This window comes from Antennarius striatus, chromosome 24, assembly GCF_040054535.1.
Source record: "Antennarius striatus isolate MH-2024 chromosome 24, ASM4005453v1, whole genome shotgun sequence".
Taxonomy (NCBI): Eukaryota; Metazoa; Chordata; class Actinopteri; order Lophiiformes; family Antennariidae; genus Antennarius; species Antennarius striatus.
The window spans coordinates 805017-819127 of record NC_090799.1 but is presented as its reverse complement, the minus strand read 5'-3'; the positions used below and the strand labels follow the sequence as shown (position 1 = coordinate 819127).

General features: G+C 42.5%; 2 protein-coding genes and 2 non-coding genes across 6 annotated transcripts; 1 reads left to right on the top strand and 3 right to left on the bottom strand.

Moving 5' to 3' along the window:
• Window positions 1–215: 215 nt before the first annotated feature.
• Window positions 216–4558, bottom strand: nop58 (NOP58 ribonucleoprotein homolog (yeast)). 2 transcript variants are annotated; one of them, XM_068309376.1, is made up of 17 exons: window positions 4401–4558; window positions 3893–3969; window positions 3750–3802; window positions 3403–3527; window positions 3184–3320; window positions 2934–2998; window positions 2690–2824; window positions 2462–2607; window positions 2131–2257; window positions 1779–1942; window positions 1563–1697; window positions 1387–1448; window positions 1142–1302; window positions 959–1053; window positions 787–873; window positions 637–702; window positions 216–552 (listed from the first exon to the last, which is right to left on the bottom strand). In XM_068309376.1, the coding sequence occupies exons 1-17, from the start codon at window positions 4443–4445 to the stop codon at window positions 523–525; spliced, it is 1710 nt and encodes a 569-aa protein (XP_068165477.1). In that variant the 5' UTR covers window positions 4446–4558; the 3' UTR covers window positions 216–522. The 2 variants fall into 2 exon arrangements, with proteins under 2 accessions (XP_068165477.1, XP_068165478.1); XM_068309377.1 differs by lacking the exon at window positions 787–873.
• On the bottom strand, window positions 2010–2085 carry LOC137591688 (small nucleolar RNA SNORD11B). The gene has a single exon (XR_011034700.1). It is a non-coding gene; the product is annotated as a small nucleolar RNA SNORD11B (small nucleolar RNA).
• LOC137591694 (small nucleolar RNA SNORD11B) lies at window positions 2329–2413 on the bottom strand. The gene has a single exon (XR_011034706.1). It is a non-coding gene; the product is annotated as a small nucleolar RNA SNORD11B (small nucleolar RNA).
• A 430-nt stretch (window positions 4559–4988) lies between the features above and the next one.
• On the top strand, window positions 4989–13813 carry nufip1 (nuclear FMR1 interacting protein 1). 2 transcript variants are annotated; one of them, XM_068309507.1, is made up of 10 exons: window positions 4989–5306; window positions 5487–5563; window positions 5649–5750; window positions 5830–5892; window positions 5978–6054; window positions 6160–6252; window positions 11757–11932; window positions 12012–12146; window positions 12218–12459; window positions 12555–13813. In XM_068309507.1, exons 1-10 carry the CDS (start codon window positions 5081–5083, stop codon window positions 12984–12986), a joined length of 1623 nt encoding a protein of 540 aa, XP_068165608.1. In that variant the 5' UTR covers window positions 4989–5080; the 3' UTR covers window positions 12987–13813. The 2 variants fall into 2 exon arrangements, with proteins under 2 accessions (XP_068165608.1, XP_068165610.1); XM_068309509.1 differs by lacking the exons at window positions 4989–5306; window positions 5487–5563; window positions 5649–5750; ... (1 more) ...; window positions 5978–6054; window positions 6160–6252 and adding an exon at window positions 10797–11303 and having other exon boundaries at window positions 12555–13812.
• Window positions 13814–14111: the final 298 nt, after the last annotated feature.

The following is a 14111-nucleotide window of genomic DNA, read 5'->3' as shown; positions in this document are numbered from 1 at the left end:
CTGATACAAATGGTTTATCACACCAGAAATCTTCCATAGTACAATATTCTGCAGACTTTAACCTCTATCAAGGAAATATTTTCATTTTTCTAACCCAAGAAGCCAAGATCCTGCTTTTAGATCAAGGATTTATGAACTAAATTTCTGAGTCATTGCATTGTGTGAAAATAAAAGCTCTCTTTGGTAATGTTAAAGAAAGAACCACATCATTAGACCAAAAATATTTATTTACCAGGACTGGTAAGTCTTCAGAAAAAAAAAAGTTTGAAAATAAAAATCTTGGTAGATTACAACCTCATGAAATATTTTAAAAGGAAATAAGAAGCACTCTCTTCATATATCAATTCAATGCAGTGGAACTAAAAGGAAATCTAATGCATTGGATCTTTAACATGTAATCAGGTTTTCAATACAAGTTGCTTTCATTGGATATAAATGTATGACGGTAACTTAAATGACAAAAAACCTAAAACAGAATATATACACTCTGCTCTTTCAGTCCTCCTCCTCTTCCTTGACCTTCTACTTCTTCTTTTTCTTCTTCTCTGTTGACTGCAGGGAGAATAAAACCCATCACAACGGGACAACAGAGGAATCATCTTTTAATCTGGATTCCGTTCAGGATACCATTCCTACCTCTGCTGCTGCTACCTCCTCCATCGGCTCTGCCTTCACCTTCTTTTTCTTCTTCTTCTCTGTTGACTGTAGGGAGAATAAAACTTATTACAACAGGAGAACGGAGGAATCGTCTTTAAATCTGGATTCCGATCAGGAAACCATTCTTACCTCTACTGCTGCTACCTCCTCCATCTCCTCCACCTCCTCCTCCTCAGGCTCTGCCTTCACCTTCTTTTTCTTCTTCTTCTCTGTTGACTACAGGGAGAATAAAACTCATCACAACAGGAGAACGGAGGATTCATCTTTAAATCTGGATTACGTCTAGGAAACAAATCCCCACCTCTGGTGCTGCTACCTCCTCCACCTCCTCTTCCTCAGGCTCTGACTTGACCTTCTTTTTCTTCTTCTTCTTGGGAGGCTCCTCAGCCACTTCGTCTACAAAATACAGATTTTTGATTTCCACCATGAGTTTAACCTTTACGGACCGTCAGAAGTTAGCTCAGTCAGCCCCCTCTCCACCCACCTTCTGTTACGACTTCCTTTTTGGCCTTTTTGGATTTGACCACTGGCGTCTCGGGCTCCTCTGCCTCCTCCTCCTCTGCCGCCGCCATCTCCTCAAACTTCCTCTTCTTCGAGGTGGATGGAATGGTAGAATCACCAGACGGATCATAGATTTTCACTTCACTGTGGAGGAAATGGATATTTAAACTTTAGATTTTAACATTTAGATGTAACGGCTTCAGAAAAGAGGATTCCATGTTAACTGGCCTCTTGTGCTGGTATTTGTCTGCCCTCGCCATAGCCTTGCCTGTCCCACTGATTCTTCTGATCTGAGAACAAGAGTAGACATGATCAGCCGAGGTAAAATAAATAATTTTACAGCACTATCAACCCATTAAAACCATTTTATTGGAGAAGAATAAATCCTGCTGCTGTGGACTTACTCCTCTCTCCTCCAGCTGTCGGAGCCTGGCCTCCAGCTTGGCCCGGTTCTCTACTCCCATTTCTGCATTTGTGTCTTCTCCCAGGGCGTCGTAGCGGATAGCCAGAGCCGCTTTAGCCGCCAGCATCCTGGAGATCTAAATTAAAAACAGTAAGTTTATTTTCTAACCTTCACACTGATTGTTTCCTCATCAGACCGCCGCCCCCTCTGAACGTACCTTGCCCTTGTTCTTCGCTGCCGTCTGACCCACCAGCGAGGCGTGGTAGATGAGGCCGTACTTGGGGGTGTCTTTGCGGGTCTTCAGAGCTCTAAACAGAGCCTTCTCTGCTCCGAGGATCTGTACTGTGGAGGCTGGATGCTTCGCCAGATTCAGAAGAGAACCTAAAGGGCACGTGACGCGTCAACAGAGAGCTCTCACCGGCACCGACCCACCGGGGCTCTGAACGTGAGCTCAGATGAGGTAGTGACTTAAAAACCTTCAGTTGTTTTCAGGAAAGCGACTAAAAGTCGTTATCATCACCGCTGGGGTGTCAAGCTGCTCCCTCCCCCTCCTCCCTTCCCTGACGTACCTGCGTGTGAGATGAGACGAGCGCCAACCAGTTCGCCCACCATCACCGTCAAGTTGGGAGCGATCGCCATCATTCGGTTCTTCAGGTAGTCGTAGAGCTGAGTGCGGTAGTCTGAAATTTCAATCACCTGTGCAAAAAGCACGTTTTTGTTATTAGAATGTTGTTTGTCATGTTTCCTAGAAGCTTATTTAAAAAAAGAGACGGTTCAGATGAGGTAGTGACTGAAAACCCACACGATCTGTTTCAGGATAAAAGACAAATGTCGTCATCATCACCACCGTCAGAAGTGTTTCGATTCATTCTACTGGTAAATATCTACCAACAGACGTACCTGATCACACAGGTGCATGATGTTACCGATGTCCTGGTCCGACACCTCGGTTCCCATGGAGATCTCGGCAGCTAGCTTCACCTCCGCTTCGATTTCCTCGGGGAGGAGTTCTGACAGGTCAGAGCTCGCCACATTTGTGCGATCACCTTGAGAGCAAACACAAACACTAAGAACAAAAGGAGCCACAGATGTTTAAATTGTGCACAAATGCATTGAATTATTTTATACCAATTTTCCTGACGGTTTTGCAGTAAGCCAAGTTGTCTGTGATAATTTTTCCCAGCTCAGGGAAGTGCCAGCCGTACCACTCCCTGCAGCGCATGATGTAGTTGTTCAGCTCCTTATCCAGATCGTCTAAAAGAGCTGTAGACGAAGAAAAAACAAACACTTGAAAATTCATCCTCATTCTAGCTTATTTGGTTCCAGCTTCTCAAACATGAATATTTACTGTTTCGTACACTCAACAACTTACAGATGGCCTGCACAATCATCGTGTCCACCTTGTCGGGACTGAACTTCAGCTTGTAGCGGGACAAACTTAACAAGACAGAAAAAGGAGTTTCAGTGGGTCGATTCTCACACAAACCCATATTTATTCTTAGAAAACTGCTGCCTCAGCGGTAGTGACGAATGCTGAGGAATATCTACAGTAAGGATTCAGACAGCGAGTGTAATCACAGGCAGCAGCCGCTATTCACAAACACTATCTGTGTGCCGTCTACCTGTGAGCCAAACCGAGGGACATGGCGCTGATCTCTCTGGGAGGAAGTCCGGTGATGAGGCTCTCCATCTGGCTTCTGATGCACCTCATCAGTTCCGCCACAGCTGGGCTGTAAACGCAGCTCACGTCCAGCTTTTCCTACAGAAACAAGACAGATTACAGAATCAACTTTTATTTATTCCACATCAATCCAAGAGATGTAAATCTTCAGGCCACTTACTTTAATAACCCCACCGAGTTTTGCATCATTGATGGCCAGCTGCTCATGAGCCTCCTTGGCGACAACTTTCTTCAGAACTTTTTTCAGGCTCTTGCCAATTTTTCCTTCGACAATGGCAGTGGCAGCTGGATGGTGAAAGTTAGGAACACTGGATTAAAGACCTCTTTTTTGTGCTAAATCAAAATACATTTCTGTGGAGAAACTGAACAAATAAACTTGCTGATATGCATGCTATGGTCTCAGTGGTAGTGACGAATACTGTGGAATGCCTCATGTTAAAATCAGACACAGAAACACATCACCGACCACAGCTGTTTACATTGGCTCAAACAGACGTGCATCATTACCTGCTAAAGCTTCTGTCGTGTCCTGAAACTTCTCAAAATGCTTCAGCTTCACACTAGCAGGGAAAACAAAAAGCAGTGTGAATACACATCAATTAATCACAACTACCTGGTTTGATCTGTCTGAATTCCAGGTCTGCTCTTACATTTTGTTGGCTTTTTCAGGAGTCTCAAAGTCTTTATACAAGCTGTCGACCTGCTGAAGTTTGGATTCATCGAGGACCTGAAATGTGGAGGTTCAAAATGAAGATGACATGCTTTATAAACCAATCATACAAGCATGAAAGAATCCACATGAAAACACACCTGTGTCACCAGGTGTCTACGTAAACATCACAATCCTCTATTTGGAAGATGTGTGCAGCTCATAGCTAGCACACGTGGTTACGAGGCCTTCAGACCACTGACTCAGAGCTAGCTACAACATTCCTCAAGTCACTCGTTCACAGGCTAAAAGCTACTACTTACAAATAGCAATATGTCATATGATCGAATGAACACTTTTTATCTGTTTAGGTCACTTCTGTCTGCTCCAGGTAAACCAACACAGGGTGTGGGCAACTAGCCGGGTAGCTAGCATAAGCTAATCAAACTAAGTAACGCGCAATTATTGCGAATTCTTTAAATGACAAGAAAGAAAAGTTGGATACATACTTTGAATATTGCATATCCAGCAGCGGTCTCAAATAAAACGAGCATTTTGGCAGCACCTCGGTTACTTTACGTGCTGAAGCGCTGTGGGATCGACCACGCTGCCTGCCCAACTCTAACGCATGCGGCGCAAAGGAGAGAACCAGGACTGATGGGTTGCCATGTTGGTTAGGTCGTCATCCCCCTATATCGCACCCGAGGTTGATAAGGTATTGATATTCAAGCAGATTGGAAAGACATTATATTCATTGTGCGAATTATAATGTACAAAGATGAAATGTTATACTATTTTTTGCGGTAATTTTACATTTATTACGATATTACATGTTCTGACAGTAAATAATCATGGTCAATGAATGGTGAATGGGTGTCTGGCAACCCAAGAGGCAGTTGCACTCGCGAAAAACATGTCGCGATTGTGTCGGCTTAAAAACAATTTATTGAAGAAAATATAAATGTATTTTTTTTTATATTTTATATTTTATTTTAATAAATAGCTATCACATCTTGGGTGTTGTTAAATAAAATCGTATCATTTATGCGCTTCCTGTTCTGGGCGGAAGTGACGTATTTCGCATGAAACGGAGCAAAACGCGTTCCTGTGAGCGCCTGAGGACGAGGAAGTCAAACTCGCCTCACTTAGACTTCATTACCTCTGCGAGGAGAGCCTCCGGCTGGGCAGCATGAACGAACCGGGACACTACCCGCCGCCGGACTTCAGCTGCCCCCCTCAGAACTCCATCCAGCAGCCGCGCTCCAGTGGCTTCCACCCCAGCATGTGGAGCTGGGGCGACACGCCGCCGGAGCCAAGCCGAGACTACAGCGGCCAAGCCGGCTGGCATCAGGGGGCAGCTGGCCGGTTTGGTTTCCCCCCAGGACGGGGGAACTGTGGACCTGTACGGCCGTACGGTGAGTTACCCCACCAGAAGTGTGATGGAAAGAATACAAGTCCCATAATGCAATTTATTGGATATTACATCCAGCCCATTCTCCTCCAGTTAGGAACACAGTATATTCAACTTGTGATGTGATTGTGTGTGTGTGTGTGTGTGTGTGTGTGTGTGTGTGTGTGTGTGTGTGTGTCTTCAGGTCAAAACTTTGGCCACGGGTGGGGTCACCGAGGGGGAAGACAGAATTATGGTCATCCCAGCAATCATAAGAGAAAGGTAACTATTGGTAACCGTATTTAAATCATGACATCATCGCTGACACAAGTATGACGTGTAATGATTTGTGTGTCATCCACTCCAGAAAAACATGAAGGAACCAGAGTATTCCCATTTTTGTGACACTTGTGACCGGGGCTTCAAAAACCAAGAGAAGTATGATGAACATGTTTCCCAACACGTCAAGGTACTTGATAACTAGAATCTGTTGTTTTTCATACTGTGTCTGGAACTCAAGCTGAACCACATGAATGTCTCTTTTCTAGTGCTCTGTGCCCGACTGCAAATTCATGGCTCATGAAAAAATAGTCAGCATCCACTGGAAAAATGTAAGTGAAGTAAATGTTGGATATCTGAAACATGCATTCTCAGTATTTTCCTGTGCAATATCTGTGTTTGTTGTCCTGACTGCAGAACCATGCACCTGGAACCAAAAGAATCAAGCTGGACACGCCAGACGAGATCGCAAGATGGAGAGAGGAGAGGCGCAGGTCAGTGCTCGTGAATAGATCGCTGAAAATCGAGCAGCTCCTCTTGACTTCCAGTCAGTAAATGAAATGATTGTCGTTTAACTGGGGCTTCTTTGTTTTTCCTAGAAATTATCCGACCCTTCAGAATATAGAAAAGAAGAAAAAAGTGATGGCATTGAGGGAGGAGACGGGCGCCGTACTGGAGACGGCTCAGTTTGGGTTAGTGAACACATGTTTATGGTGTTTATTTATACGCTGCTCACAAAAATTAAAGGAACACTTTTTTAATTGAAATCAATTAAACCTGTCAGGGCAGTAGAAGGTCCTCAACCCATCAGCAGGGCCGATACCTGCTCCTTTGTGCAAGGCAGAACAGGCTGAGCACTGCTCGTGCGTGATGGTTCTGTCCGGTGCCGTGACCCTCCATGATAAATTCACCAGAGTAGATTTTCTTGCCGCATTTTTACTTGCAGTTCGCGACTAAGACGGCGGGCGCTGCTCCTCCAGTTAATACGGTAATAGCGCCACTCAGTTCATCCAATCAGATCGTTTCTTTACCTGCGCTGTCAGCGTACCAGGAAGTGAGACAGCTCGCTGCCGCTGTGAGTTGTTTTTTTTGTTTTTTTTATTTAAAGGAAAAAGAAGAAAAAAGACAAATGACATTTCCACATTTCAGACTGCGGAACATTTCATACATTGGATCGATCAGACATGGGGTACAGGAAGGATACATTAATACTACTCAACCTTAAAAAATAAATAATAAATAAATAAATAAAAAAGAAACAAACAACAAAAAAGATAAGGTTAAAATAAGAGGTCGATTTAGTCTTGAGTTAAGGCATTTATATAGTCTATTACATTTAGTGCTTGTTTGGTTTTAATATACTTCACTGATTTTTTGAAGTTTTTTAATTCATTTATGTAAACACAAAATAATGGTCTCGTTTTCATAAAACGACACTTATGTATATGTTGTTTGGCCAGAATAATTATGGTATTATATATATTTTCCCTTTTTCTATCCTCCAGTAAAACACCAAATTTAATGTCATCATAATATAGATGAGGTGAATTTGAATCATTTTCAGATATCCAGTTTTCGAAAGACCTCCAAAAGGTTTTCACATATTCACACTCAGAAAAAAGATGTTCCAATGATTCAGTTTGACATTCACAAAATGTACAGTCGGTTTTTTCAAACTTAAATCTCTGTCTAAGATATTCATTACGGGGGTAAATATCATTTATTATCTTCAGATGAGTTTCTTTAGCTTTGGGCGAAACTGGAAGGGAAAGGTATCTAGTTCTGATTTTTTAAATCTGATCTTCTGAAAACTGTTGCAAAATATTTCTCCTTTTCAGTAGGAGGGGAAAAAGTTTGTTTGTGACAGCACCTCTTATAATTTTGTTTGTACATTTCTTTTCTGTGAAGTTCAGATCAATTTATAAGAGATAAGGGCAAAGACGGAATTACTTTATCATATGATAGTGTACGTTTTATTATATTCGACATTGCATCAGGGATTGCTCTTGTCATTTCCAATTATTGTTGTCTGGTGCAATTAATGTTATATTTGTTAATAAAATCAGTGTAATTCAGAAGATTTCCTTCTGAGTCCATTAAATGTACAACAGACCAGATATCGTTCTCCAACCAGTCGCCAAGACATAAAGATTTTCTCTTAGACAAAATCTACCTGTTATTCCAAAATGAAGAATTATGAGGGGTAAAGTTATGTTTGAAGGCCAATTTCCAGCAAAGGAGGACTTGTTGATGAAATCTGGACAATTTAATGGGTAACTTAGAAACACAAAAATCACATTTTAAGAGAAATTCAATGCCACCACATTTACTGAATATTTTAGAAGGAATATTGTACCATATAGCCCTACTGTTACAAATAAATTGTTGAAGCCATTTTAGTTTGATCATACCATTCATCGCTTCAAAATCAATTACATTTAAACCTCCATCTTCAATTGTTTTCACTGCATCATTTCTCCTAATATAATGATGCTTGTTTTCCCACACAAAGTTGAGAATAATCTGATTAATTGATTTAATGAGATTATCTGACATAGCTAAAGAAAAGGCAGGATACGTTAATCTAGACAATATTTCTCCCTTAGAAATCAAAACTCTTCCAAAAATGGACAGATCCCTTTGTAGCCAAGATAGAAGAATGGATTTACTTTTTTTTATAACAGATTCAAAGTTCAGTTGTTCTCTAGCTTTTAAATCTTTTGTTATTATTACTCCAAGATATTTAACTTCATTTCTTACAGGGATGTTGTACAGCTCAGTCAATGGGTGGTTATGAATTGACTCACATTTTTTTAAATTCAAATGTAACCCAGATGCTTTTGAAAACTTTCCCACAGTTGTGATGATCAGTGGGATCTGCTCTGAGTGTTTGATGAAGTTGAGTTATTGACAAATGAAGACCTAAAACATTTAACGGCTCTATTTCTGTACTAAGTTTAATGTAAATACCAAGAAGTTCTGCAACTAAAATAAATAATAAAGGAGAACAAGGGCAGCCTTGGCGTATACCTCGTTTCACCTCAAACCTTTTAGTTGTGCCTTGAGGGAGGGGGACAGAGCTATTTATTCCACTGTAGATCATGTCAATTGTCTTAATAAACTTTGAGCCAAATCCAAAACATTTTAGAGTTTTCATAATGAATGGATGTTCCACTCAATCAAAGGCCTTATAAAAATCTAGAAAGAATACGAAACCTTTGTCTTCAATGAGATGATTATAGTCCAGCAGGTCTAACACCAGTCTGATGTTGTTATGTATAGACCTCTCTTTGATAAAACCTGATTGGCTTTCACTAATTATTTGGTCTATTCCTGTTTTCCACCTGTTAGCTAAAACAATAGTAAATAACTTATAATCTTCATTCAACAGGGTTATAGGTCATAAGTTATATATATGCCTTTTATCTTTCCCAGGTTTAGGTAAAAGAGTGATTATCCTTTGTTTCATGGTTGATATTAGATCATTGTTTTCCATACATTCCTTCAACGCATTAAATAATAGATCCTTTATTGACTCCCAGAAAAATTTGTAAAAGTTTGAGGTCAAACCATCTTGGCCAGGTGATTTATTTGGTGCCAGGTGTTTTACAGCCGTGTCCAATTCTTTTATATTGAGCTCTGAGTCACATATTTCTTTGAATTCTAAGTCTATCTGAGGAATATAATGTTGGATACTGTCTAGGAATAAGTTAGCATCAACTTGTGAATAGGATGAGGAGTATAATTTAGAGTAGAAGCGGTGAACCTCTTCTGAAATTGTTTTTGTATCTGAACATTCACTATTGTTGACCATCAGGGTGTTAATACTATTTCTCTCTTGTCTCTTCCTTTCGAGCCCAAAAAAATAGGAAGTATTTTTCTCACCCTGCTCACTCCATTTAGCTCTAGATCTGACATAAGCTCCTTGTGCTTTTTTAGTAAATAAGATATCCAAATTGGTTTGTAACTCTACCAACTTTACAGTGTCTTGATCTGATAAAAAAACATTTGGCTGTATTTGTTAAGCTCTTGCACCAATTTAAGCTCAGTTTCCCTTTGCTGTTTATGTAGGGTTTTGCTGAATTTAATGGATAAACTTCTAACCTTAAATTTAAAATACTCTCATTTTCTGCAGTAGGAATCAATTTCGTTATCCTTAATAATTTCATCAAATAAAGATGTGACTTCCTCCACATATTCTTCATGCTTCAGAAGTTCAGCATTACATTTCCAGTAACCCTTCCTGCTTGTAAGGTTGTGTGGTTTCAGTGTAATATTAATCACACAGTGATCTGTTAAGGGAGCGCTAGATATTGAGGATTCTGCTACTAAATGTGTGATTTCTGGAGAGGTAAGCCAAAGATCAATTCTTGACCTATAGCACGGCCATTTGGTTTTATCCAAGTGAATTGTCTACCGTCTGCATGGTTCTCTCTCCAAACATCCACCAAAGAGTTGGCATCAGGGAAGTTCTTCATCACTTTGTTGTGATGAAAGGTATCGTAGGTAGAGGGACATCTATCTAACCATTCATCTATTACCATATTAAAGTCTCCCCCCACTAAAGTGAAACTTGTAGCAAACGAGTTTTTGTGATCAGAGATGGAATCTGTGAGCGTTTCTAATAGTAATTTATTTTGGGTGGAATCGTTATAACCATAGATATTAATCAAGTCCCTTCTAAGTTCACCACTGCAGTGATCCAGTGACCATTGTTATCACATTTAGATGTTATTAATGTACCAGGGAACCTATAGAAACATATAGCCACACCTCCAGATCTGTTACTGCCATGAGAAAAAATAATCTTGTCCCCCCCATTGATTCTTCCAAAGTGTAACGTCCTCTTCACCTGAGTGAGTCTCTGGGAGAAAAGAGCAGTGTGCTTTGAGTCCTTTACATTTATATAGAAAAGTCAGTTATAAATTGAAAAAAAAAAAAAAAGTTAAACCTTCCTCCTAGGTGGTGTCCCTTAATTAAACCTTAAGCAGAAGGTCGACGACGCCTGCAGCACCGTTGTGGCTTATCCTACTGTTTCAAAAGGAGATAGGCGACTCCGCCGATGACAAAATCAACTCAAAACACAGTTCAAGGCTGGACCCCCAGTCATATGTGGGTCATTTAACACAATAAGACAACAAAAAGCAGTCAGAGGGGGCCTGTGCTTCCTAGCGAAGTTCTAGTCCCTCAGGGAGTTTGATCTCACCTTCTCCCTCTATGAAGGCTCGAGCTCCGGTGAAGAAGGCCTTTTTCCCCTCGGAGCCCCCTCCCCCGCGGGCCACAGCCTCTCTCTCCGCTCTCGGTCCCCTTTCGACAAGTCCTCTTTGAATTGGAGGCCGCGCTCCCTAAGGAACGAAGAGGTTTTTGCAGCTCTCCATACCGCGTCTCTGGTGACCCGAGAGATGAACTGGATGATGATCCTTCTGGGGTTGGTACCCTCCACAGGATTCCTCCTCCTGCCCAGACGATGGACCATGTCCACATGTTCTGTCAGTTTGTCCCTCCTGTCAGGCAGCACCTCCTGGCAGATGGTAATAGCGCGGCTGCGGACGTCCTCCTGGTCAGCCTCGGGGACTCCAACGAGCCTCAGGTTCCGTCGACGCGTGTGTGTGTCCATCTCGTCCATCCTTTTGATGGTGTTCTTGACCGGTTGCTCCACCTGGGCGACCCTCTGCTCAACATGGGCCACCTTCGTACTCACAGCCTTCAGCTCCACGGTGGTGCGCTCCAGCTTTTCCTCCAGGTGAATGATTTTACAGTCAATAGAGTCACATCTGAGGCTAATCAGTTTCTTTACCTCTTCGAACTGTTTGAGCATGTCCATGCTAAGCGAGGTGCTCCCCCCAGCTTCGCAGACTTTTTTCTTCATTGCTGGGGATTTGGACGGAGTTGCCGGCAGCGGTGGGAGTTCCTCCTCGAAAGCCTCGAACTCCTCCGTGCAGCTGGCCCCAAGTGTGTAGTCGTGTCCCGCCGCCTCGAGTGCTTTTCGCGACGCAATGTCTCTTTGAGGAGACCCAACTAATGTTACTAACATGTTTACTAAAGGGTTGACGGTTCTGTGAATAGAACACATGCTGTGTTCCGTATATTGTGTGTACGCCTTGCTTATAATCTCTGACTGCGTTCGATGTGAATCCACCTGTACTCATTTGCTTTGGCACAAGTTCTGAGTTTGCTCTTCGTACTTCATTACCAGACGGATGAGAGGCAGAGGGAGAGGCAGGGGATGGGGTCGAGGTTGTGGCCGCGGTCGGGGCAACAGAGGGTTTTATGGGGGACGGCATCAAGGCCTTCCTCTGGAGACGCCCCCACCCGTCACTCAGCGCTGCAGCGATGGGGACCCGTTGGGAGCTTTGGCCAGCAGTGACCATGGTGAGTGTCCAGCGTTCATTCAAGGTGTTAACACATTATTGATCGCACGACTAACAATTAGTTTGTCACACGCGTCCAGACTCGGACCGGGAGGATCCGGCTGCTGAGTCAAAGAGCGGCGGTCTGGTCGTGCCCCCGAAGCAGATGAGCTCAGCTCTGGGCTCCCTGATCGCCAGCTATGGCTCCATGAGTGAAAGCGATGAAGAGCCAGAAGGTGAGTTTGTGTCTTCGGTCGATTACATCATCACCCAGAATCCACTGCTCATATCCGTCCTCCTGTTTCAGTCGTTCCCATTCAGAGAGCCAGAGATCTGGTTCAAGAAAACCAGGTCCTCCTTCACTCCACGCCGCCAATCACCCAGAACAGAGGAGCCTCCGTACGCCCAGAATCCTCCTCAGAGGGTCGCAACGCCCCCCAGTTGGTCTCTGCTCCTCACATTGGAAGAGGAAGAGGGGGGAGAGGAGGCAGAAGAGGAAGAGGACGCCAAGATAAGCCTCAAACAAGTCGTCCCACTCTACTTGAGATGGTAGCGAGACTTTTAGATTACACAAGCAGAATGAGAACGTTACGTTGTGTTTAGATTCTACATCGTGTGTCTCGTTTGCTTTCATTCTTTTTTAGCTGTTGGCACCAGATATCCGACATGAGAGGAACGTCCTCCTGCAGTGTGTGCGCTACGTCGTCCGAAGCAACTTCTTTGGCCTGGAGAGCATCCCTCAGAGGCGGGAGGGGGTCAGGAATGAACCCACAGCGGCCATTCCAAACCAGAGGAAGGGAAAACCATCGGGCGAAGATGACGCTGTGTCTCCATCTGTTAAATATGACAATCAGGAGGATTTAGGAGCAGCTGAAGCTGCGTTAGTTGAGCTGAACTGTCAGGACGGGGTTCTGCAGGGTGATCAGGTTTGTTCAGAACCCTCAGTGGAACTCATCCGCAACGGTGAAGAGACGGCTGACAAAGACTTGTCCACATGTGGAGATGAAATAACACGCACTTTGAATGTTTGTGATGATGAGATATGGGAGAGCCCTGGCTTCATCTTGAATGAATAAAACTTTTTTTTCCCTAAACATGAACAAGCAATAATTATGTCATACACTACCTGGCCAAAAAAAAAGTCGCCATCCAAAAAAGTCACACCCTGTCACTTTGTTGGACCGCATTTAGCTTCGATTACAGCATGCATTAACTGGGATATTGTTTTGATGAGTTAATGCAATATCACAAGTTATTTCCATCCAGTGATGCGATATTCTTTTCATATTTTTCATCAAGATCTTGTACTTATGGTGAGGGGGTCTGACCACTACGTAAAGCCATCTCCAGCACTCATTGAGATTCTTCTTTCAAAGAATCTCAACTAGTTTAAGGTCTGGACTCTGTGGTGGCTAATCCATTTAAGAAATGATGTCTAATGCTCCCTGAACCTCTCCCTCACAGTTTTAGCCCAATGAATCCTGACGCTGTCATCTTGGAATATGCCCGTGCCTTTGGAGAAGAAATAATCCATTGATGGAATAACCTGGTCATTTCAGGTAATCAGCTGAACTCATTCTTTGAACACACACTGGTGCTGAACCTAGACCTGACCTGAACGGGCATATTCTTGCAAGATCTTGAGGAAAATATGAAAAAAAATATCGCATCACTGAATGGAAATAACTCTTGTGACATTGCATTACCTCATGAAAACAATATCCCAGTTAATGCATGCTGTAATCAAAGCTAAATGCAGTCCAACAATGCAGACGGCGACATTTGTTTTGGCCAGGCAGTGTATAACATGTCATATAACGTTTATGCCGTTAGTTTTCAGACGTAATTTTAATTAATGCGATGGTTGTTGTTTTTTTTTTCAAATTTTTGTATCGTGTTGTATACTAAAATATTTTTCCCGTTTGAAATAAATCACATTTATTGATATTTATTTTTTTCCTTTTATGGGATACTGTATTAAAGTTACAAACTACTCCTTTGATGAGCAGCTTTTATAGATATATATATAGGTATAGATAAGTAAAGCTTTAAAGTATAGATTTGAGATAATTGAACCACTTGGCAGGACATAAAAGAAGGGGGAAAAAGTCGACTTTCGGTTTCGGATTAGCGCCGATCGTTCAAGGAGCGCAAAACGAGTGGCTCCGCCCTTCGGATGGAAGCCCACCTGAGCGCGGACA